At 39.6% G+C, this 26807-nt stretch overlaps 2 protein-coding genes across 2 annotated transcripts in view; one reads left to right on the top strand and one right to left on the bottom strand.

The window, feature by feature from the left end:
• The window catches only part of LOC122567911 (probable RNA methyltransferase CG11342), a 42548-nt gene extending 41834 nt beyond the window's left edge, over positions 1-714 (bottom strand). Inside the window, exon 1 of the mRNA XM_043727076.1 lies at positions 700-714. The gene's annotated coding sequence lies outside the window, so the exon portion shown is untranslated. The remainder of the gene's footprint in view (positions 1-699) is intronic.
• LOC122567906 (tribbles homolog 2) lies at positions 22-26743 on the top strand. Its single transcript, XM_043727054.1, has 4 exons — positions 22-533; positions 2779-3512; positions 14628-14929; positions 23537-26743. Exons 2-4 carry the CDS (start codon positions 3222-3224, stop codon positions 23985-23987), a joined length of 1044 nt encoding a protein of 347 aa, XP_043582989.1. The 5' UTR covers positions 22-533; positions 2779-3221; the 3' UTR covers positions 23988-26743.
• Positions 26744-26807: the final 64 nt, after the last annotated feature.

The following is a 26807-nucleotide window of genomic DNA, read 5'->3' as shown; positions in this document are numbered from 1 at the left end:
GAGGCGGCGACCGCAGCTTTAGTCGTTTGCTGCACAATGGCGCGATTGGTTTGTGCTTGTTCGCCCTGCTGCCGCCGTCGTTTCTGAGCGGAGGGCCGGCCCAAAACGTTGGACCGTCCGTTGCGCGGGATATAAATCTTACCGCACAGTCTCCCTCGTTCGTAACCGCTCAGCTCTCCACGTTTCTTCGTTTCTCTCGAATTATTCGGTTCTCGTAGTCTGTCTGACGAAAGAGAAACGGTAACAACGACGGCTGGTCGAAAGACTAATCCCGAGAACCGTGAATAGAAAGACCACCACGACCGACCGACCGACCGACCGACCGACCGTCATCCAGGAAGAAGGCCAGGTTTTATCCAACGCGCGCGCTATTCGAAAAACCAATACGCCCGGTAGAATCCGGGGGTTCGCTTTTCGAGCAGACGGCGGTTATCAACAACGTCTTTGGGGGAAACTCGGATTACATCTGACCGTTTCTCCACCCCAGCCTCCCGTTCAGGAACGCACGGCGACAACAGGAAGAACATACAAAGGTAATCCATGTGTTTGTTCACCTTGCTGTCGTAGACCAGGATAAATATATTTAGAAGAAAAAGGAATAACATTGACAAGTGTGTGTGTGTGTGTGTGTGTGTGTGCGTACACGTATTAAGCGTATCAGTCTCACGCGAGTACAGTGCAAAGTGCAGTGATTATTACCGACGCGTACCGGATCGATGTCAGCCTCTTCGTTGTATCGTATATTTACTTTGGTGCGCTTGCCCTGATATACATATGTATACCAATGTGTAATCCTTGCTAGCTTTCCTATCGAGTCGTTTATTTGTCAGAATTTAACGATTTCACAACAACCAATGGATTAGACGATCGAAACTCGTGGCTAGCATACTGTTGTACGTCACTGAACTTTACAAACGTTTTCCTCTAGTATTTTGATACGATGTTTGAATAAATTTTCGCCGCTTAACCCGATAGATCTCCGCCAACTCTAATTTATTGTCATTGTCTACTTTCTATCTTGTTCATATAGGAAATCGTTTAAACGCCGGTACGATCCACCGACTGCGTGACCAGACGTATTAGGCAATTTATTTCGCGGTATTGCGTCACGTTCTCGTGCGCTATTAATGCAACCGGTGCTAGCAGTATCGTCGTGACAACTGTGGAACTCCGCCATTTTGACCTTACCGAAGGATATCTGCTATCTACTCGGTGGTAGTACGCGTGCGAACAACATACATATACATGCGTTTCGACACGCGCTACCGTGTGGACGCAATCCTTTACTAATTCCGAGCTCGCTATTTCGTCAGATCCTCGTTCATTCAATAAACATGGACATAGGGGACGCTTACGCGAGTTCCAGCACGGGGCTCCCGTACCTGTCGTTACGCTGTTGATCTTACCAAACGTTCGAAACGTTCGAGTAATTCAAGATAAAAAGCACGTCTCGGTAAATCGTCGAGCAGAGATGACGGATTAGGATCAAGATTATCTCCCATGGAGAGAACCAGGGGACGTGTACTCTCTCGCACACACACACACACACACACACTTTCCTGATCTTTGGAACGGGTAGTAGAAGCTTTGCGCAAGTGCGTTGATATCGTAATGGCGCGATTTCGCGAATATCGATAGTCGACATCCGTACAAACGATATCGAACAAAATCGAACGATCGAGTAAGCTCTGGTCTTGAGTCTGTGATTATCCGCCGGTGTATCTTTTTCCTATTTCAAGATTAACCTTTTGATTTCGCATCATTGGGAAACATCAATAAGCAGAAATTAAAATGAAACAGATGCGTTTCATAGGGAATAGAGAGGCAGCGATAACCTATAATTTTTGCATACTTTTGTACTCGTACGATTTACATACATATACGAAGCGTATCTTACGTTGCATACAGCCAAGGACGCCAAATTTACATATCGTTGAATCACAACAATTGTAGTTGGAAAACCGATCTTCGCGAGCAGATGGTTGCTTCTTGAAATTACAATAGAGCTTGTGAAAACGTGTTTTACAATTATTTTGCAATCTTTTGCAATCGAATTTTATGAATATTTTCGAAATATTGTACGCCGAGGAGATGTCATAATTGAAGTTATGGTACGAAAGGCAAAAGCAAGTTAACAAGACAGAAAATTAACGCGAAATCCAGATAATAATGTATCGAAATAATACGTGTACGTACCTCAAACGAAATAATATGATAAATGCTGTGCAAAGTTATCGTCTGTTGTGCGCAACAAGGTGTAAATAAAGGAGAAGGGAATCGATAAAAATTCGTTGTATCATTAGCAGCGTTAATAATTCTGTCGAGATTTTCTTGCATCACATTTTATAATTTTTCTGCCAGTTGGCTTCTTTGACTGGCTAGAACGTTACAGCGCAACGACCGCCTTACAGCGATATCCCTGACCTTACAATATCCCCTTCTCTATAGAAATTGCGCACAAGGCAGGACGAGTGTCGAAACATGATCTTTTGAAATTGTCCGTGAATCACATAGAGGATAAACGGAACCCCTGTCGTTCAATCCCTATTACGAATGTCAATAATTATTCGATTCAACGAGTTTACCAGCTTCTTAATTTATACGAAAGCGACAAACGGTTTTCTGCCATTTATATAATATTAAAAAGATTATCGTTAGTAGGTGCGGAGAATCGATGAAATCGATGATTTATAGCAGCACAGATTCTTAGTATATACCATGTTTGAATGGGAAATAGTGCATCGTGTGAAAACTCGTTTTTATTCTTATCTGTTGCAGAGCTTTCCCGTAAAGTGACCGATTGTCACCCACGAAGATCTCCGTCCAAGGACCCAGCGGTAGCACGAAGCAACGCGCTGCGTGGGCCTAAGCACAAGTGATATTCTTATCTAATAATTAATACATAGCTATATACGCGTTTATACCGATCAAGCCTAGAAACGTTGAAATCGACTCGTTATAATCGATAATCGATAATCGATAATCGATAATCGTCGCAGCCGCGTTCGGTAATCTTGTGAAGTGTGTTCAAAAAGCTTATCCGCTTTAACGGTTTATTGACAATAATTACGAATAATTATAAAAATCGATCGAACTTCTAAACACGGGGACGCGTGTTTCGTTTACATTGAAACGTACTATTTCGAAGGGAAGAGGAGAAGGAAGAAGGTGGGTAGTAGTGTCGCGAGTGTAAAACAGTGCGTGTGTGAAAACGGCACAATATGAGAGTGACAGCCGCTGTTAGACAGCATTCTCTTCATCTACAAGTGGCTCGTACCAACAATGGGAAGTTCCTGGTCTGTCCGAACAATAGTCAGGACATCAGTCAACAACCGGCAAACGACGAGACAAACTCGGTGCCAGCGGTTGTCTTTCCTAGTTACGAACCGGTGCCTACCGATCATCATGGACCTACCATACTCGGTGATCGGTATTTGCTTCTTGGACCGGCCGAGGGCAGCGCTTTATACCGATGCGTCGATGTACACACTGGTCAACAGCTCGTCGCAAAGGTGAGCATTCGACCATCTTTCGTAGCTTCCCTTCGTATTTATGTAAACGCGTTTGATAAATATAAATATAATTTTTCATTCTTTTACCATTTGCATGCGCGTGACGCGTTCTACACGATAGTGGCGTAAGTTTTAAGCTACCTTGAATAATCGATCGTTACGCTAGTGTTTTGATTACGTAAGGTAGAAATATAACGACAATTCGATTTTCTAACCCCGTTGATCCATATATTATTCTTATATACATGGTAGATATATAAATTGTCATTAAATGTCGCTGCTTAATTTTATCGAGAATATCGATGTCGTCGATGTTTTTCAGCAGATCATTCAGATTTTAAATGTTTTTATTGACCAATAAGGAGATACCAAAAGGAGAGTAAAATCGGTGAAGGTGTTAATTCACGGAAAACGTGATTCATGTAATATACGAGCGTCGTACATCGAGTGTTGTTAGATTAGAACAAACGTAGCGTTAAAACACACGTTACGTGTGAAAGGTTGATGTAATCTTTCTAGCTATGACTTTTACAAAATAACTACAACCAATCAAAATTAAGAAATGTTGATATATACATTAATGATGAAATTTATTTTTTATGGATATTTCAACTAAAATTATTCGATATTCAAAGATGGAAGCATTGTTTTCAGAATATTTTGCTACGTTATTTAAATACGGATACTGTTCAAACTCTAAAAATTGTATACATTTATCTTAATATTTCATAATTGTTCTAAAAGAGAGATTTATTCACGCGCGTATTGTATTCATGAATCGTCTGCACATTGAATGAAAGGCGAGCCAACCGATCCGATGTTACTAGAATGCAACACTTGTTAATTTCCATTTCGGACGACAATTATGTTAAACGCATTACGCTCGTCGCCCTTATCGCGGAAATAATAAGCTACATTTGCTATTCAAAGTATCGTCCAAGTACATATTTTCGTCGTCTCTAATAAAACGGTCAATTAGTCATTGTCGCGCACACAATTTTTAGCGGTCGATTATCAATTATTATTATTATTATTATTTACGTTTTTTCATTAAACCATCATCCCCTACATATTTACGTATTTACCGACGATTTACTCTTCAAGAAGTAGATATATTCTTAGAGTTATCTACAATAATGTCTTAAAAATCGCCATTGCTGTATCATTTTAGACGAAATTAATAGAACTTGTTGCGCACAAAGTTCTTTAATATAGCTTTTATAGAACGTATTACGCCTTGGGATTTGAAAGATAAAATAGGTTAATTGTAAGCGTTCGAACGAAATATCGCATGTAGAGCAGGAGATGACAGAATTTCACTTTCACAGAAATTATCTCGCAGAGTATCGTCTCGTCTTTCGAAAGGGTTAGAAGTGGGTAACTTGGTTAAAATTTATAGCGAATATTCATTCGTCTTGTTAAACGGTTGATAGACTCGTCGATATTCGTCGTTTACCTTGTGGCAAATTGCTAATAAATTGGAAAAAAAAAATCCAAGTGGAAAATGGTATTCTCGGTAATAATGGTAAAATCAGTGTGCGAATGTACAATTTGCCCGACGAAGAAAAATAGTCGCGAATGGATTTCACAACGCGTTTGACCGTTTATCCTTGATAGGGCAAACGCATCCTGCCTGCAGGATATGTGTGGCGTCACGTAAGACTCGAAGGCAGGTGTGCAACAACGTGCAAACGTACGTGCAATAAAGCGTTACACGATGTATCGATGAAAATCGCCTTTCTAAACTGTCGCTTAAGGGCGTTATTCGCTTGAGATTTAGGCCGATCGGGAATGGTCGACGCGTTATCGGTCAATGCCACCGATTCGTGGTCTGCCATGTATACCGTGTAAGATGGTCGTTTCATTCTCGTTTACGGGAATACACGTGTCGATGATTCTTATTTGCGTATCGTCGATCAAAGAGGAAACTTTCGTCGCTTTGAAACGTTCGTCGTCGAAAAAATTCAATTTGAATATCCGTTTCTCGAATATCCGTTCCACGAGCAGTTTACTAAGTACGCGCACGTGTAATCGACGAAACATCGAACTCGATTTTTCCAGAAAATACATACATACATACATACATACATACATACATACATACATATATACATACATACATACTTGGTGAGACTGAGTGGATATCGAGTGGTTGACGAGTACGAGATCGATTAATCGGTAGTTTCCTGGAACGATTATCATATTTTGTGCGAAACCAGTAGATAGATATTTTAATCGTACTTGTAATAGGAGTAAGATTCAGAAGGAACGTTTCGTCGGGAACAGTTACCTCGAACTAGATCGTCTACCGAATGGACGTTTACTTTTAGGAATAAACAAAAGTTATCCATCGGGATCGAGGATGCTACGGAGCAGGAGTTTGTTTTGAAAATGCCGTGGAATAGTAATCTTCTAACGCATTTATTTTTACCATAAACACGATATATTCTCTATCTTCGCTAAGCCGATTCTCGATGCCTCGGCTTCTCCGATTTGTTGAAACAGGTCCCATGCATATCTTATAATGCGTAGATCGACGTTCGTGGTTTCGCGTTTCGATACTTTCAAAAAATATGAAGTACGATAGTAAAACTATATACCACAGTGTATATATAGATACAGTATACATAGGTATACGTGAAAAGGTTTCTTAGAGGCATATCTAACAGCAGCTATAAAAACGCCGATATATACGACCTAACGCTCTTTTGCACTTTACCGTACATGGTAAATCCATAATAGCGAACGATCTAGCTAGAAAAAATAGACCAAAGACAATGATACCGGAAAAGTAGAGAGACAGTAGCCGGTGACGATCGAGAGGCGATATTCGTTGCAAAGAAATCACGCTTTTTAGAGCGTGTCTGTAGGTACGGTTACACCGGTTAGAGGGAAAAGTAGCGGATCCTCTGCTGTATCCGGTGTTTCTTCTCGCGAAACGGGCAACCGTTATTTCTATTGTCATCGGTGCCATAAGAGATTCATTGGTAGGAACGCGTGTGTCACTCTCCGCGAGAAGCTGTTCGGTATATTCTTGCGTCAACCTTCACCGCATTTCTCGCAATTAAATCCCATAGTTGTTGCATTTCTAATGAACGTTGCTGTTTTAAGGACGCGGCCGTTGCGATATGTCGCAATGTTTTACCTTCGAACGACGATTATTGTTATCCCAGGCTCGAGAAGCACTTGGAATACCACAGGGATGATCCAAAAGTGCTGTCGCCTGAGTTGTTCTGTTTATCGTAAAATTGTAGCATGGTAAAAGCGGAGTCCACGCGCTACAGCTCGTAACTCGTCGACATCGTTATTATTATCATTATTTGCTAAATTATCGCGCAGCACGATCCAAAACATTCCACACACAACGTCGACTTTTTATTTTGGATTTTCAACTCGACAACGGCCGGTAATAACCCATATTTGCATTTCGGTATACCGTTTACAGTTAACGGAAAAGAAAAAGGTTACTTTCTCATCGATCCACCCATTTGGAATCTTTTCCTTTGACGCGCAAACGAATATCCCGTTACGGAGGATTAAAATTTGCTGCGTCTTCTTCTCAATTTTGTGCTCACAAATTCTTTGTCTTTTTTTTTAACGTCGAAAGCTTTCTTGGCTATTGAAACGAGATCAAGATTGGTACGTAAAAAATTCGTAGAAACATTCTCAGCAAACCGTAAACGCAACTTCCTGGTTCGTGATGTCCCTGAAAGAATATACCGTGTAACGTGTACCGGAGATCGTCGAAGCACACACGATTATTTCTTCTTTACGTAAGTTTCTCCTAGGGACGATCAAACTGTCTATGGAAGCGGCTTACGAAAGCGATAAATCATCGTTAGCGATTCGGCGTGCGTACTCGCATCCTGGATTCGGTCGATCCTTCGAGACTTTGCATCTTCGCACGGTTATTTAACTCGTTCGTAATCGCACAATGAGCCTTTATGAATATGATATTATATCGTACGACGATTACGGAGTCGTAAAGCGATCGGAATAGACGAAGCTGGAGGCGATCGTGTGTCCGTTTCGTTCGTTAAACGGAAAAGAAACCAAAGTACAGAAAATTCCGTGAAAGGATTTTTATCGTTTCTCCGCTTTGTGCCGAAGAAACGTACCATGTAAATACGAAGCAAGCATATCTGACAGTGGTTCTCCAAAGTTCGATTAGAAGGTATATTATTCGCTGCTTTTCGATCTCTTTTATAGTCGTATCTGCGGATCGTTCGATAGATTTACAGTCGAAGGATTAAAACGAAGCAGCGCGTGTCCAGTTCTCGTGATTTTACGATGGATTTAACGCTTTTTATCGGTGATAACAGGGTTACACGAGGTTGCCAAAAGAAAATATGCGCGTAGAAGAAGATTAACATTTGCTACGTTCGGCCAGCGTTTCTAATCGGCGTAACTTTTCGTTACGCGAAAGTTAGACGAACCACGAAGAGATATAAAAACGTGGATAGTGAAAATTATTTGAATTTTCATTTGCACAAATTTGAGAGTATGTATGAGAAATGCGAAATCTGAATCGAGGACCACTGTTTTCTACGACGCGTTGCATCGATATAAGCGATTGTACAGTCGTTGCTTCCGCTATACGTATGAATAAAACTTGCGAGGTTGTGACGTAATAACTAGCTACTATAATTCCGAGTAATTTATTCGAGGTTTTCGTGCATTTAGTCGCCTACCGCCAATCTTCCGTGTAGCGTTGCATTTGCGAATAGGAACGGTTACGCGTCATCCAATAATTTCAGTCGAATTATTTATCGTAATAGAAAGTTTACTCTTGTGTCTTGTTCTTGTAGTTTACGTTAATTTCTTCGAAATTTCATCTTCGTGTTATTTTTATTTACATTATCCTTCGTACGTGCAAATTCTATACTCCGATCTATCTACGCTTAATGCTAGATAGTAAATTGTGTCATTATATAGTTTAATACGGTGTGACTGTATTATCGTTAAATCTGTGGTCAGTGCTTTAACAGCGCGATAACGATAATCGATATCTGCGATTTCGATTCGCATTGTCCAGTCGGTTACGAGAAGGTACGCATAATATATGTATGTACGTACTTCATTAGAAGTCACGGTTATCGAATCCACGTGACCGAAGAAACTAGAATTTTCTAGTTGCGTCGCCTGTATCGATATCGGCTGGCTAAATGATCGCCAGATTATTTTTAGGTTTTTACTTAATTTTTTACTTAATTTTTTTCTTTTGCTTCTTATTTTGCTTTCCGATCGATGAGCTGCTAGTCGTGATATTACACAGTTGCGTTGTTATAAATTATGCGTTGTAGATTTACATGAACGAGCAAGCGAGTTACGACGTGAAAAAAGCAGATAAATACTAGAAAAATGTATCTACAGAACCGATCTAAATAATATATACGTACGCGTTATCGCGTATTAAAGGGGCAAGTTGTCCCGATACGAAACGCCTACGGTTACGCCGAAATACGCGCCTTAAGTAAATGCCTTCGATAGCCGCTAAACGAATTCCATCGACAGTTGGCTGTGTATTCGACGCAAAGTTATTACTCGTTACAACGTAATGGCGAATAGTTTGAAACAACGACAAAAGGTTCGCGCTTGTTCCCTAGTATCGTAAGGAGTGTACTACTATGTCCGTCGCTTTCCTCCATCCGCGCGTGTAAAGACTTAAAATTTCCCTTTCGTCCGCCAGCTGCGAGCGAACTGTGGCCATAAATAATACGTAATTTACAAAAGCCCGTTTCTCTCAGTGTCGCTCTACCGACCTTATCTCCTTCTTCCTGATAATAATTGCGATGTTCGACAGACGAAAAGGCGCCACGTGAAACCCTCTGATACGAGAAGAGTGAGAGTGAGAGTGAGAGAGAGAGAGAGAGAGAAGGAGAGAGAAGGCACAATGCGAGCAGCTGCCACCACGTTTCCATTAACATTTTACAATCATCGTGTTATACAATGCGCCGCTTACATCACTGTGTGCCTGGCGAACAAATACAAGGCTGCACCTTGCCTCACCTCGTCGTTGCTTGCTCGTATCACCGAGCACTGCCCGTTATTCATAATCGCTTCTAAAGCCGGGGCCGTTTAATTTAATCGACGATTACATCGGGCCTTGCGTGATATGCTTGCGCAATCGCGACCACCTTCTACCGAACACGTTCACGAGTCTATCTCGGCATAGAGTTAACCAAGTTTAGGATTATTTCGACTGTTCGATTATTTCACAAAGATCGATCCGAAGCTTCACGTTCCGGAAAATATTCGCTTTTCTTCTATCTGCGCGTAATACCAACGACATTTTCTACGTCGTTAGTTGCGAGAAATAGACAACTCTGGAATTATCGTTAAATTACTCGTCGAAATTACAAGTTCCAAACTCTTTATTCGTGCAATTCAGTCAAAAATGTACGAGAGCTTGCGATAAAATTGCTTTAATTTTATCGAGATAGGAATATATACTCGTACACGCTTGTTCGTTATCGCCGTATCGCGTTAAACGTAATTATGTATATGTAGCATATTCGAAACGCACGTCGTAGTCCGATATCGTTAATAATGCAATGAAATATCGAGATATCGAGATTTTTAATACCGTTCGGTTTCTCCGCCGTTTCAGAAAGTGTAAAGTTTCTCATAACGATATCGCATTCGCGTGGAAAATATTTTTAGTTTCGCGAGCTTTTCTTATTCCAGTTGTAATCGTCGTACAACACCGAGCGCGTACTTTTATCGATACGCGTATCTGCGAGAACGATTTTAATCGGTACTGTCGGTAGTTGTAACAGATGTATTTGTTATGACGGAAAAAACTTTTACTTTTTTTTTTTCGTAATTAACTGATACATAATTACGAAATCTCGTGATACACGGAAAATTCCGTAGCCTATAAACGACGTCTTAACAACGATAGCTTTCAGAACAAAGACACGCTCGATTAGACAACTTGGTTCGTAGATAAGTTTCAATCCGATATTAGATAAGATTGAATTGATGAAGTTTCAAACTTTGAGACTAGTTCAGACACGGCCAGTATCGTGATAAAAAGGTTTAATCGAGTAGATTCAAATTTTCAGATTTTCTGGTCGACTAGGAGAACGGAAGAACCTCGCCCCCGCCACTCGCTGTTATCCAACTAAATCGATCTGGACGCGTGTTTCTTTAGCGGAGTTGTTTGGATAGCTCGTTAGACGGACGGAATTTCCCGTGGATGCACAGTGGCGCACGGATCCTTTATACGTACTTACGAATATAGGCGAAAATATGACGTGTAACGTTTTTATCGATTGAATTATGCGGGCATTACTAGAAACAGATCTTTTTAAACTCTGACTTTTAAACGACAAATACGACGAGAAAGTCTTCTATCGCGATGTTACGCGCGCTTGTAGTTGGTTGTTAACGTTTGACAGAGACGCAGAATTTACTTTTTAATATTCATCCTCTTCGACCCTTGGAAAAATTCTTTTCCTTCTCTATCATCGAACGTCCTGATTTTGGAAAGTATAAATTTCAACTGCGACTAGCCGCGGTCTGCTCGATCGGAAAATTTAAAAATTTGGATCGACTCGACCGTGACCGCTTTATCAACTTCGCGCAAGTTACTCGGCTGCTTCGTCTTATTTGATCGCTAATCGTCTTACTTAATTACTACACCGAATCTAAATTCATCGTTACCACCTGCTTACTGTACCGGCCGTATCCGAACCAACGATGAAGCTGGTCCATCTTCGCAATACACTTTCCATAGATAAACCGAATAGCCGTTGATTTACATTTACCCAAGATTTACATTGCCGAAAACCCAACTTAAAATTCAGTTTTTTAACAGCACGCTTGAAAATTCATCGCGTATACGTTAGAATGGTATATTTACACGGTGATTAAGCAGTCGACGTGTCGCAATCGGAGGCACTTGTGCGGCGAATTTTGTAAAGAAAAGTCGGCTCCGGCGAGAAGAATTCGTTGGAAATCGTGTGGCAATTGCTTCGTTGGAAGCGCGTTTGGAAACAAAGGATCTCTTGGTTTATTTTTCGAGGTTTCGTTGTTTGCTTTAACGATTAAAGGTGTAAAACGCAAAGTAATTTTGCTTCTACCCGAGATCTTTTCGATCATTGACCCGTACGCAACGAAAACCATAGATCGTTCGATGCCAGTGTCTAATGGAAGGCGCGTGATGCAATCGAAAGGCAAATTTGAAAGACCTTGCGAAGAAGCTTATTGCGTTAGAACGACGACGAAAGAGGGCTAACGCAGTTAATTACCGCGAGTTAATTTTCCTCTGTAAAAATCGATTCGCGTAAAATAAATTCTAATCTTGCGCTTGTAGAATTTACGAGTATCAAGTATGAGCATAATCGATTAGTTCGCGCAAAGTAAACGTTTGATCGATAATTTATCGGGCAAATGTCATTTTGATCGCGTGCGAAACTTGCGTGCCATACGAACTTGGAATATCGTAAAAGTAATGATCGATCGGTATAGCGGACGATTTCGTAAAGAACGCAGTGATGCCCTTATTAAACTAATGGGACCCAAGTTTCGAAACCGTGTCAGGTTTCGACACGCGAGATGAACGGCCGAACGAACAAAGTTTCCAAAGTAGCCAAGATTTCGTGTGCCCGTTTATCGAGCTGCTTTGTAAAGGCCCGTTAACGTATCACTGTCGGTCGTACCCATTCTTCATCTGGCCCAAGCGAGACACGCGTTCGCGCGTTTAATTATGTAATATCGGTTCCGTTTCTTGCTCAATATTGACGTACTTTGGTAAGCAAATTCCTATGATTTTGTATATTGCGTGCATATAATATATTTTATTAATCTTGTTAAACGGAAGCGAGATGGTAAAATAATGTTTAAGTCGTTGGAAAACTACCGATAACGTATTTTATTCCGATTTTATTCCGATTTTATTCCGATTTTATTCCGACACGTGTTCAAATTGCGTCTCATCCGATATAAACTTGGTACGTATGATATTAAGTTTGTTTTAACATGTATGTAAAGCGTAGTACGCTCGGTAGTGTAAGTAAATTATACGCCACAATTTTTGCATGAATTATTTAACGATGAACAACGAAGAAAGGATTCGATCGAAATTCGATCGAAATCAGGATAAACTCGGATTCGTTATGAGAGAGGAAGGAGCGTTTCTTATATTTCTGTGTCTTGCACGCGACACGTGCATCGTCGCAAGCGATTAAAAGATATGGGGCAGATCGATAAGGTTCAGTCAGATTCGCGCAATTTAAAGCCAACGTGCGTGCGTAAACTTGCCATTTAATCGACTTAAAAGTTAAGACGTTCGAATACGAGTCTCTCCGTTGTTCTACCAAGTATCTTGAAATCGCTTTTCGAAATATTTTTCCAAGCTTAAATTCGATCGAAGCTAAGATTATTTAAAAAAAAGAAAAGAGTAATTTTTTTATCGACTAGGTGGAAAGAAAAGTCTACGAAATGATTAAACATGATTGAAAAGCAAATAACAAGGGCGAAAGTATAAAAGATATTGCTATTGTTCGAAGCGCATCGATTGTTATTTTAATAGATTTAAAGCGATTGTTACATCTCGTTCGATCAAACGGAATTTCTGGAATATCTTGTATGTATTTCGCGGCTGCTTCTGTACGATCGAATGATCTTTGCAAAGACAATTACTATCCTGCTAGCTTATATACGTAGATAAGTTTACGAACTGGTCTCGACGTTGTTTTTACGTTGTTTTTACGTTGATCGATGAACCGGCAAGTTCGATCTCAATTAGTCCAATTAACCATTGGGAAGAAAAAGCCACCGCTGCTTTGGTATCCCGGGTAGCCGGATGCAATTCCGCTCAGCACCTTGAACGTTGACCATGATCGACTCGAGTCAGACATTGGCGTACGAACGTGCGATTAAGCGATAATATCGGTATCAAGTTCTTTGAAAAATCGCTTACCTTCTTTCCGATGATCTCGAGTCGTTTGAAAAGTTAATCCTTAATTATTTTCTATGTCTCTTTTCTTGTCTGCAAAGATAAGTTGCTCTGTACGAGACAAAAGTTACCGATTATATATTGATTATATATATTTGCAACGTAATTGAAACGAAATTATTGGATAGAACGTGATCTATAGAAATTATGTTATTAATTAAAATGCATCATAGTCGAAAATATTGAAAATAAAGTTCGATAATGTTCGTAAAGATATGTACATGGGTATACATAGTTTTAAGTTAAGTTAAATTTAAGTCCAAGTTAAATGTAACGGATAAAATCATCGATGAGTTTCGATGGTCATCGCTGGAATCGTTAGGGTTTCATAATTAAGAAGCTGAAAATGATAGACCAGCGGAAATGGATTGTCTAACGATGGAAAAAATCAACATAACGGCAAAGGAAAGACGAGCATACGCGCATTAGCAGATGTAGTTGGTTCGAGGGATCCGGATATTTGTATTGTCTGCTCGCTGCGGATATCCGTATTAACCGGCCAATGCTAACGTACAATTATCCAGCGCAATGACAGATATCGTGCGTGTTATCGAGAACGTGCCAAAAATTATTCGACATGTGCGTGAAAAATTTGCATATACCGAACCAGTAGAACAGTTCGATACAAAGGACGATCTAGACTCAAATTAATCGTTTCTCCTTTCTCCTTGCTTTTAAGCGATTTGAAAAGTAGAAGGAAGATTCAGTTTTTACGCAGTAACCTACGACCAGTAATAAATGTTTTACGTATTATTATATTTGTCGATCCGATAAAAATGTTACTTTTGTCACGTTGAAATACGTTAAATTAATTTTAATTCCAGTTGATTGAAAAGGTATACTTTACTATACGCGGATAAGTACACCGATTACGAAGAAGAAAATTCCTCGCGGAAAATTCTTTTACTCGCAGTTTCGTAATTAAATTAAGTTCTGCTAAGAATAGGGCGGTGGTAGGTGTTTGAATAGATTGGAACGATAACGTAATCTTGAGCACGTATTCCGTTGACTAATTCCATTCTAAAAGCCAAGAGCACAAGCGTGAAGCACGAATCATTTGTCCTTCCTGGAAGATTATTTCCTAATCATCATCGGCAAGCTGTATAGGACGACGAAGGTGTGAGTGACGCAACGATTTTCCTGAATTTCAGGCGTTGACCGTGGGCGACAAAGGTTGCGAGGCACTACTACAGGCGCACCTTCGATTAGAAGGTACCGGAGCGGCGAGCGGTGTTGCAGGCGTGGTGGAAGCACCTGGAGGTCGACGCTACCTCCTGCTGGAGGGCCACCACGGTGACCTGCACGCCTACGTAAGGGCGCGCAGGAGACTGCGGGAACCAGAGGCGAGGCGACTCTTCCGGCAAGCAGCCAGGGCCGTAGCTACGTGCCACGAGTACGGGGTAGTGCTCAGAGATTTAAAACTCAGGAAATTCGTTTTCGCTGACGAAGCAAGGTAAAAACATATAAAACGTATTTTTGAGGCAGCGTGTCCAGAGCGATTTGAAAATAGGTCGAATAATTTGTATCTTGATAATAAAATCGATCGATTGGACACTCTTGGATCGAAAGTCGTACCGTTGTATGCGTATAAGCGATCTTTCGCTCTTTGCAGCTTAAGTTGATCTAACTAATTGACTGATTTAACTAATTGAAATGCGATAATTAACTCGGAGCAAGTTTATTTTCATTATTTTCTGAGATTTCGCGCGAAAGGTCTATATACACGTAGGATAAGAATAAGTATTTCAAGTAAAAGCTTGACAACAACTGTCTAAATAATAAACATTCGATATATCGGGGATATTATTCTAATAATTATCGTTATACAGCGATTATAAGGGATCTTATAATCTTACGTGACTAGGATGCTTTTAGCGAAATCATATCGCAAAGTGAAATTAATTTGTCCGGTCCGTGCTGTCTTAAATGGTTTCGCTCGATCCCGAATTTGCTACAAACGGATTACACGTGCGCGTTAGTGATTCTCGTTACAAATGTGCTATGATATTGATTTAAACGCTAGGATATTACAGTCTGGACAAACTAGCTGTTAATTTGATACGATTGTTAATGATACACGGTACACGCCTACGTATCGTTCGTGACATTCTTAGCGCGAGTGAGAGAAGGCGCGTTGCAGAGCCATGGAAAACCAGTTCGTATTCGTTTCATTTCCATATTCGCCTGTAATTCCTCTGCACCATCGGTTACACAGGAGATATATCTTGGAAAATAAGTACTTCCACGCCTACATAAATTAATTTCCCCTTCACTAGCCGATACAATACGCAACCCTTGAACGCTTAATGAATTCCGTCCTATTTTCTTGTTTTTATTTCAACCCGATTATTTATTGCGATTGGAAATTTGACAAGTTGTTGTCGCCGCCGCTGCATTCCTAGCGGAGGTTTCGATCGTGTTATAAACGAGACTGCGTCAGATTCTAATAAACGCTTTGTACAATTTACATAAAAATGATTTTATTCGTAACGCAACGTTTTGCAACGGACTCTGTATCGCGTACCTTGGAAACACTCTGCGACATCGTTCTTTCGTCTAACGTAATAATCTTCGTCCAACTTCAATCAACCGATCGACCAACCAACTGTTATAAAGCTGGTAACGTAGGTTATTTTGACTCAATTCGAACGTGCAAGTAGCCAGTTTTATCCGCCCGTCGTCCTGTTATACAATTGCTGCTAACCTTCCACGATGCGATGTGTCGCCATTGCGTTGTGTCACACGACACCAAACCTTTGGTTAGCGAAGCCTGACTTGCACCGTAGCCTTCTCCGTTTCGCGTATCGTAACCCTTCCCGCGGAAGGATGCCATCTCGATAACGTACTGCATCGTATTGTATATATGGAATTGCACAATATATGCAGAATACATGGAATGAATTTGTGGAACGAATGGATCGCGCCACACCAGACCACGCCATGCCATGCCACGCCACGCCACGCCACGCCACGCCACGCCAAGCCAAGCTATTCGCAAGGCGTGTTCCCGCGGCTGAACGTGACTGTTCGCGCGATACCACGCACCTACACGCGAGTTTCCAACCAAACAAATGATCGAGACATTATATATATACATATATATATATATATATATATGTATGTATGTATGTATAAATGTTTATTCCGTGAAATGTGTATAAGATACATTGATTCTTAAACTTAAACGTTTCTTTATATGGCCTTGACCGAAATTTCAAGTTCCGTGTGCGCGCTTTCGTTTCTGTCAATTCCTTTGTTCCGACACACGAAACACGATTACTTTACCGGCCGACTATCGACCGATTTTACAAGTTCGCTATATCCTGTGGCCCGTATTTCGTATGCACGTGTTTCCCGTATGTAGTGCATAGCGTATGGAGCGATAAAGGCCAAGAGAAGGAGAAAGCCACGGTGCCGCGTGTTGTGCGCGTTGTTGGTTCAGCGTTGGCCAATCGCGCGTTGCGCTCGCATTCCTGTCGCTCGGTGAGCTGCTCCCTCGCGTAAAATAAGGAGAGAAGCGAGAAGGAAAGAGCAGCGAGGCAGCGGGTTGCATGTCGCGAGTAAAGAGGAAGGGCTGATGCGATCATAGTGGGGAATAGAGGGGAGGGCACAGAGGGAATGTCGTAAGCCAGAAAAGCATATTGGTTTATCGACTGGGGAGATTTTGAAACGCTGGTATAATTAGGAAACGCGTGGTTCGTTCCACCTCCCAGAAACTCGGCGACGCGACGCGCCATCCACACCTATAACAGTGTGTACGGTACGTCTTCCTGCGCGCATAATTGCATTTCCACCGTGTAGATACGTTAACCCCGGACGCGATAAATTTTCTGATACTTGAAATTACCGCACGACGCGTGAATTTTTCCTTTTTGTGTTTGGATTGTTAACGGTGTGTAATTTAAGAAAGTCGAGCAAAAAAGATACTTTGAATTATCAAGATTTCAGATTCGGATGATAACGATATTCGTGTAACTTGATGAGTAGATGAAAATTTTTGATTTCTCTACTTGTAATCGTCAAATTATTCCAACGAAATTGTTGAACGCGACTATATTTGGATGATTTTTAAATTGCAAAGCTGAGCAAAGCATCGTGAAACTCCTGTGCGATTCCTTTTTCGCCCTTGTCTCCGACGAGCTTCAAAAACCGAGCAAAATCAAAAAGATAGCAGTGGAGAATCCGAACCTGGATCAAGGAACAACGAGTGGACATTTCTGTACATATAATCAGTTATATAAGTCCAAATTTCAATGGGGAAATTCTTTAGAAATAAATATAATTGCAACTAAGAAATGATAAAATCTGTATATATATGTATACAATATGTATACAGTAGGTATAATTCCAAGTCTTGTTATTTCCTGAAATTACGAACCTGTTTCTTATTGAGTTAATTGATATCTTATTTAACTCTTTGTAAAATAGTAAAAGATACAAAATTAGGTATAGCAATTCTCACGATCGATAATCGTATTGTATGTGCAGAAACGAAACAACGATATACTACTGTAGCAAGAAATTGGAAAAGTGTGTTATCCCCCCGAGTTTAAAGCGCTTTCGAGGTGAACGCTTCCGGTAATGGAATGGATTTACAAAGGAGTGTCGTTAAAAATGCATTTCCGATAGATATGCATCGGTTTCGTGTCAGTCGTTTTGTTACAAATATAATCACGATGGTTGCAGTGCGCAATACCGATACCTAACAACTATCCTTGTATCTTGCTGCAATCACGCTTATGCAAATATCCTTGTGTTTCCTTTCGTCTCGCATTTGCATCACCTTTTTCCTCGCAGTATCGAAAATTCGTTGCATATTTTCTCTATATTTTCTCCGATAAAGTTGTTACCAAAAGAGGTGAATCGCGTGTATCGTGTTTCTTAGTCCAGGGACTGGTGAAAATAAGCGTCGTTCAAGTAAAAGTTCAAGTATAAGTTCGTTACCAAGACGCTGTAATAACGATAAAGAGAAAACGAGTATGTTTGACGTCGTCAAATTTCTAACAACGAAACAGCTTTATAAATGAGTTTATAAAGAGATATTCGTCGTTTCCTGTACTCTGTAGTCTGATCTTTGAAGGAAAGCCAACAACGAACGTACTTACACGTCGGCTTTCGAACGTTCCATCGCATTCATGGCTATTGGCATGTACGTGTGCGACACAACGCCGGCAACTTGGATCGTTCGAGCCAAGCGGATACGTGTCAATAATCCTTATAAGTCGAGATCTTTGTTGGTCGAATAAGTATCCACGCGATATGTGTATCGGTGCTAGCCGACGTGCGACGCCCTCGTGTCTAATTCTGGTGTACAACATCGTATAAAAGTCATCGACGTGCAAAGTTGTTCGCGCTCTCTTTCTCTCGCTCGAGCTTCTTCTCCCGTCGCCTTTCAGACAAATGGACCGATCGATCGGTCGACGAAGGCCAACCAGAAATTCATTTCCACGAGAGTTCTTAACGCTTGTGTCGTTCCTCCTTCCGTCTCTCCGACTAGCAAGAACCGATCGATTGATCGGATCGACCGGATTTCCCGGATATGCCTTTTTACGGAGTTCAAGTGTCTGGGCGAACTAGCCGATAATACAAAAGAGATGCGTACGTCAGTCGACGTTAGGAGGAACCTTCCTCCTTCCTTCGGTTTCCTTCGGACGGAAGTCTCTCGAGTTTGTCTGCGCGTTTACCGTATCGATGGACGCATTAATGAAATCCGATTTCAATCGATCTGATACAACAGCATAGATATATTTCTTCTTAAATTCTTAACTTCTTAAATTTTTAACATATTCGTGACTTGTATTGCGAAAACCGACCGTAAGATATTTTATCGATACCTTTGTTCTTTTATCGTCTCTATCAAATCGGTGTGAAATTTAAATTCATAATTAAAAAGCTGTTTTAATATCGCAACATCGGTATAGTGTATCTAATGAAAACAATAAATTATGAATATCCTACGCTACTGAGAAAATAATTATTCGAGTTTTATAACTCGATAACTAACATTTATACAACTTTCTTCGAACGTGTCAACGGTTTATATTTTCAGTTGTATTTCATAAAATCAGTTATATTTCAATCTTTTCGACAGACGTAAAGTTAAATTACGTTTCTTCTAAATTTAATTCAAGAATTCCTAATAAAAAAGGATTTTGTATCGATCGTTTTATCCTTACAGCGATCTTTGCCACCTCTATTCGTTATTATTTTATACAATTCTGTGCACCTTTCACCGACGAATAGTCAATATCGTTACTCTACTCGTTTGTAAAAGCTATAGACTGTACAATTTAGAAATTCTTCGGATACAGCTCGGTGTACAGCTTTTTCGTTTCAAGGAATTTGTCTGTTAGAAGATTATGTAAAAGGGTTTAAAGAGCACGTGAGATAGGACGATCCTTGTTCCTCGTTTTGACGTATAAGATTATACGCAAAGTTTCGAGTAATTTTTTTCTCACAGCCTGTATAGACCAGTAAGGACGAAACGCGAGTTTCTCAAGCACGCTATCGTAGAGTAAACGAGTCTTCGGAGGAAATCACTACGGTAGAATTTACGGTGTGCGCGACATGGGGTTCTTGAACCCAGCAGCCTGTCGTAGGAGTGATCGTCGTCGTTTGCTTACTTACGAGTGAAAGTTTGCGAAGAAAGCTACGCGACGCGGCGGCCTATCCTCGCCGCGTCCAAAGCGGAGAACACGCGCGGCGATCGAAACGGGCGTCACGGAGTTCCTTGCAGGAAACGACGACGCGAGGCCGTTGACACTCGCTCGGATTTTCAAGATCGTGCCAGACTCTCTCTCTTCCTTCTTTCCTTTCTTCTCTCTTCTCCCTCTGAGGCAAATCGAGACCAGAGATGATTCGACGAAAGTGTGCCGACCCTACGCTACTACGCCCAACCATACGTAACTACCGAATTGGATTTCAAAATTTTATTTCAAAGATGCTACAAATAGCTTAATGGGTATAGCCGTCCATCGAATCGACTAATCCTTCTAGCGCGATAAAATAAAACGTCGGCTCTGAAATGTTGGAATGGTTGATACGGTGATACTGGGAGAACTCGTGGAACGTAAAGTTTGAGTTTTAAGATTAGGATACGTTCGATAGTTGCCTCGCAGAGGTTATTAAAATTTCAATATGTTGACAGAAATGGGGGGAAAAAACGGGATCGTTATAGATGGTACGAGACAATTATCTTTGGTGAAAATAGATTTTTATTTTTATAGAAGGCGGTGTAAGAGATGTGTTGGGAAATTGGTCAGGAAATCTAAAATACTTACAAATACAATAAATTTAATATATGATAAAATCGTAAACTTGATACAACGTAAAGTGAGTTTTAATTAATTATGCAATTAATTGCATTCGCAATTTCGTATAAATAAAAAAAATTACTGCGATACTTTGTATCGGTGAATTAAAAAATCAGCTTTGTACTCTAGCAACTTTGAACGATTACAATTTTGTAAACTGCATATCTTTTAAGGTGGATATAATCTAACAAAAGGATGTAAATTGTAAACGAATGAACTAGATTGTCGAAATAAATTTTATTCGAAATAATCTATCAAAATGATTTGCTATTCTAAGAGATAACACTCGCGGAGAATTTTATCACATTATATAGACTATGTGGTATTAATCGTCTTTTGAAACATAATGTGGCATCGATTACGGTTTCTTCTGTTCTCCACGTGTGTGCACTTCCCAAACGATTACGACATTACATATCGACCAAATATCTCGGCCAATATGAGAACGAGCATCAAGAGCTTAAAGTTGCTCAAGACTCGAGAATATTACGTACACGCACTCTGGCCAATTTGTGTTAAATGTATTCTAAGAACGTTACTGTTGGCAATAATTTGACTCCAAATTCCCTCCGCTTTGCAGCTTGGTATTACAACGACATTTCGTTCGAAGCGCTTCTTAATCAAGATATCATTTACACGATATTATAGTTGGCACTGTATGTTGATTTTATTTGAAATTTAAAAGGATTTCTTTTTCTAAATAATTTGCAAAGGACGAGATTTGTTGAGAAAGGAAGGATCTGGTTCGTGAATTTTAAATCCCTGAATAAAATAGCCATTTGTTCCGAATACTCGCGAGATTGCAAAAATCTTATTACGAAGTTTCATTATACAACCGTTCTTTTTAACCAGAAAAATCCATAATCCTTTTATATATATTTCAAATAGAAATACGACTATGTACGAAGACAAGAAGGCGCAAAATGTTAGTAATCCAAAACTCTCGTCGATCGACTTTCTTCTCAGTTAACGTATAAAGTGGAAGAAAAAAATAAATCTTGAGAGAATCATAGCACAGCTTTAAGTACGAAGATTAGTAATAGTTGCGGCTGAAAATGAATCATTCCGAAATATCCAGCTTCCTCCCATTTCTTTAAGCGATGCATCAGACCAATTTAATCCTCTATATCGGGAAAATTTACGGTCGACTAGTGACTCGAACGGTTTTTTAAAAAGAAGAGTTTTATAAATAGATATGTTTAAATTCATCGATTCGAGGCAGTAACCTTCTAGTCTTTTCCATATTTTATCGGCGAAAGCGGTACAAGCAGAAAGATCTTTACATAATCGACACTGCTGTGACAATCTGTCGATAGAGTACGAAAGACGAATACTGGACAAAAAGGAAGCTTGCTTGAACGATATTTACTTATTATGCTCGTTGCATATCGATCGGATATCGTAATCAACGTGTGAGAAGGAGCATCGTGAAAAGCTTAAAGTTACTCAAGAGTCAGGAATATTACGTAGACGCGTTCCGCGACTTCCGCGTTACAGGTTGATCAACTGGCTATACGGTCTCCGGGCGCACACTCTCCTTTCTTTCACCAGTGCTTTCGTTCTGCCTCGTTCCACGACGTCTCGCCGTATCGTGCGGTGGATTACGCGACGATGGCTCAATCGCGACGTCCTCCTCCGTTGCTAAACTGAAAATACCTCCGTACGTAAAATGTTGCACACGCTCTCGCGGTTGCTTCCTCCACGTCTTCTTGCCGCCTTTTTCTTCGCTGTTCCGCGCGATCATCGACTCGGTATAAATTATTCGGACGATGGCGAGCGACGATACGACGCTGAGAGTTGGACAACGATCTCGGTTTATTCTTCGAGGATGACGCATCCACAGAGGATGTACCTATAAAGAGAATAAAGCACGATGTTTTTGATGAAACCGAAATAAGAACGTAGAAGCAGCGGACTTAACCGTTAAATATGACCGGCTTGCGGTCATTTTCACTATTTTCGCCTCTTCGTTTTCTTTTAGTCACTCGCTAAGGTTTTCACCACCAATTGCTTCTCACACTTTCGTTCAAATTATTATGCGTACAAATCTCTTTTAATTCGATGCGTACCTTTTAAAAAATTGTAACCTGATCGATTAAATTCTAATTTATGCGATAAAACATTTCGTCCGCACGTTTCATTCAGATAAATTCCCTTTGCGATTGGAAATTATCTCTTTGTAATTTGATATTGCTTCATTGTGTATAGAACGTCGAGCAAAGTTCGTTAATTATTTTAATCTTTAAAAATTTTATCTGCACGGAATAACTAATTATTCGTTCTTCAAATTTTCATGCTACGTATTATCTAACATTTCCGGCGCGACAGCCGGTCGCTGCGTATTATCTGACAGTCGAAAGCAACGTAGCGTGAGTTCACTTCTCGTTCACATTCATCTCGTACGTATTCGTTGACGTATCAAAATGACTAGCGATAAGTAAATAAACATAAACACTAAACGCTAAAGTCGATGGCAGATATCGAATAGGATATGTATAAACAATCACCTTATATACGGTAGTTTAGGTTTAAATTCCATTAAATTGGAGGACCGCGTTATAATTGTCGGGAAACGGATAGCGATTTTATTCGGAGAACGTTCTTGATCCGGTCGAGGAAAAAATTCATACTCTCTTACTCTCGCTACATCTATCGGTCTATATATAAAGTGGTTAGTTAATGTATCAAAGATATCGTTTCAAATCTATATAAACTCGTATCTAACATCTCGATTCTCTGCATTTTAGAACACGACTTCGTCTGGAAAGCCTAGAAGATGCGGTGATCGTCGAAGGTGATGACGACAAACTGACCGATCGACGGGGTTGTCCGGCGTACGTAGCGCCGGAAGTACTACGCTCGGGACGAGCTTATTCCGGGAAGGCAGCCGACATCTGGTCGCTTGGCGTACTCCTGTACACGATGCTGGTCGGTCGTTATCCGTTTAACGACGCCGAGCATGCGTCCCTGTTTGCGAAAATCTCACGTGGCCAGTTCGCGGTACCAGAAGGTCTAAGCCCACGTGCTCGGTGTCTAATACGCTCGTTGCTGAGAAAGGAACCGTCCGAGAGGCCGTACGCGGAGGACGTGCCGAGACACCCATGGCTCGCGAAACCGTTACGAGTCTGCCCCACGTCCAGCAGATCTTCTTGTCAGGATCAGATCGTACCAGAGCTACCTAACAATCCTCAAGACTGACTCTTCCGAGAGAAAAAGATATATTCCGCGTGCGCTGGACCCAGCTTTCCTTGTTAATCCTCTATTTGGACGGAAATTCTGTGCGCAGACGGCATTTCATCCCAATTTAACATGGCTTTTGTTTCCTACTTTGTGTTTTCTTAGTTTTTATATCTTAATTTTTTATTTTCTATTAAATATGTCGAAGTTTGATATAAACGCTCGGTTACTTTGCACGCAGCATCGAAAAGAAAAACGAGCAAAACAAGCCACTTACCATTTCTATTATGTGTGTAGCTGATATACTGAAAAAGAAGACAAATAGCGAGGAACGAGTAATCAAGAAATCAAAATTTAGTAATTCGATAATTCGTTCCAGATTGTACACTATTTATGCGATATACGGAATATCTTGTATAGAGACAGGGGAGATAACAGTCGACTAGAAAAATGATATTTAAGAAATGTCTTCCACATAAGGATTAAGTGAAAGTACGAAGTCTGCGTTTTATTATATTTTGTCGGGTTATACAGTTTAACAAAACCCATGTCTGTTAATACAACCGAGCATTTGTAACTCACTCGTTGCTTTAGTAGACAATGTTAACGCAAATGTTGATAAAATTGCCATGCGTTTTCCCCCTTCTCATATGTGATGAATACGTAATTCTCCTTGGAAGAAATATAGTGCGATCTTAAAATTGTTTACAGGTTACAATAAACATACTTCAAGTAGACGAGAATTATTGATAGAAAGAACAACACATCTTACCTATGTAATCTTCTATTAGCTGTAATACAATTGTTAATTAACAATCGGTTATTAACAATATAGTACAAAATTTCTTTTGTTCGTAGTAGTTCGACACGCCATCAACATCATGGTCCTCGTAAACAGTAAAGATAAGATAGAGAAAGTTGAACTATCCTCCTGTAATCGATTGTTATTAAGAGCGAATCATCAGAAAGTTCGGAAACTAGAGATAAAATATGTGTTGTTTCAACTTTATCGCAAAATTCTCACTGAAATACGTAATATACCATCACTTGCGAATTACAACGGATATTCCTATATGAAGAACAAATTTTTAAATAATTCTTAAGAGTTTTCTTTACAGACTTGTAACTTGTGTTTTAAACGTTACGGTTTAGGTGAAAGGAAAGTTAAACCGGAATTTCTCGTTATAGGAAAATATATTTATACGAGTATATAAACTTGATAACAAAAAGTTGATTTTTCCGATTCACCGACTTATATGAAGATATCACCAACTTATAACCACACCGTATTTCTTCCATACACGTACATATTTACGTATATTATAATACTTGCGTGCGCAAGTTACGCATAAAAGCCATGTTACAAATGAATACCAAATAAAGGGTTAACCATTAGCTGTCGCATCAAGGGATAGTTCCGATTCCAAATCGTTCGTTCTTTCCTTCCTTTCACGTTTTTTTCTTTTTTCTTTTTCCTTTTTCTTTTCTTCTTTGACATTTTGTGTCGTCAATATGACGAAGGAGGACGGCCTAGAATATACAAGCTGATACATGCATACAACCATTTTGATTAGGAAATATCAAAAAGAGGTCTAACGGAATGATCGTTGCGTAAATTTGATTGTTAGCAAAGACTTACGAGTAGTTATTTATTATCTCAATTTAATTTGTCTGTTCTGCAATTCAATATATACTATTAAAAACATTTTATACATTATTAACAAGAAGTGTCATTCTTATATAATTTCTTTTTTTTTTTTTTTTTTTTTTTTTTTTTTTTTTTTTTTTTTTTTTTTTTTTTTTTTTTTTTTTTTTTTTTTTTTTTTTTTTTTTTTTTTTAGCTATTTATTTATGTTTTCTTTATATTAAATCCGTAAGTCTTTGTTCATGCACTTTTATACATATATGCAACCAATTGAAATATTAAAAATCAGTGTAGTACGTTCTGTACGTGCAAAAAATTGATATGCGTGCGCTCCCTCTTGAAACAGAAATATACACAAGTACATATACTTGCCGGCAACATTAAGAAAACAAAGAGCAAATATTAATGATGCAAAACCTACCTGCCTAATGATAAGTTCTAAGTATTCAATTATTTTTTTAGAAATCCATTTTGTTTTGTCATTTCATCCAGTCTCGTTCGGATCTCAGGTAAAAGGGATCCATGTCCATTTCTTTTATTTTATATATAAAGAAAATTATATTGAGACCACTCGAAACATGACAGCTTTTGTGTATATGCTGTACGTAAATTTTAAATAGACTTAGAATTTATCAGTGCATAAACGCTAACATTGTTTTTTCCTATTTCGTATTATCATGTTTTTTCCTTCTTCAAAAAACAATATTCTTGTAAAGCTATATACCATTATAAGAACTCGAACGCCCCTAATCCTCGCAGATGGTTTGATTCAGAGAAAGTATCAAGAGTTATTTCGTATCTATACGATTATTCTGCAATTATCCTGCGAAAGAAAAGTTAAGTCGAAAATCACCAAGTGTATGTGTCGAACGTTTGTATAAGAGACTTTTTTCCTTTATATTTTATAATGCAGTTCTTTTCATGCATTGGATACACCCTGTGTTCGCTTTCAGTGCATGATTTCTTCTATCATTTGAGTCAGGGTACAATGGTAAGAGCGTTTCATTGACGCTGAAACATGTATATAAGTTCAATCCAGTCCATTAAGTCCTACTAAATCCTAATAAATATTCATTAGGAACAATAATAAAAGTTATGTACATAGGCAAATAAATATAGCGTTTATGATAAATCCTTGCTCGACGGTGTATGTTTCTTAAAAAAGATCTTTCCTTAAAACAGATTATATATATATA

Source organism: Bombus pyrosoma, linkage group LG1, assembly GCF_014825855.1.
Source record: "Bombus pyrosoma isolate SC7728 linkage group LG1, ASM1482585v1, whole genome shotgun sequence".
In the NCBI taxonomy this organism is placed as follows: Eukaryota; Metazoa; Arthropoda; class Insecta; order Hymenoptera; family Apidae; genus Bombus; species Bombus pyrosoma.
This window is presented reverse-complemented; position numbering and strand designations above follow the sequence as displayed.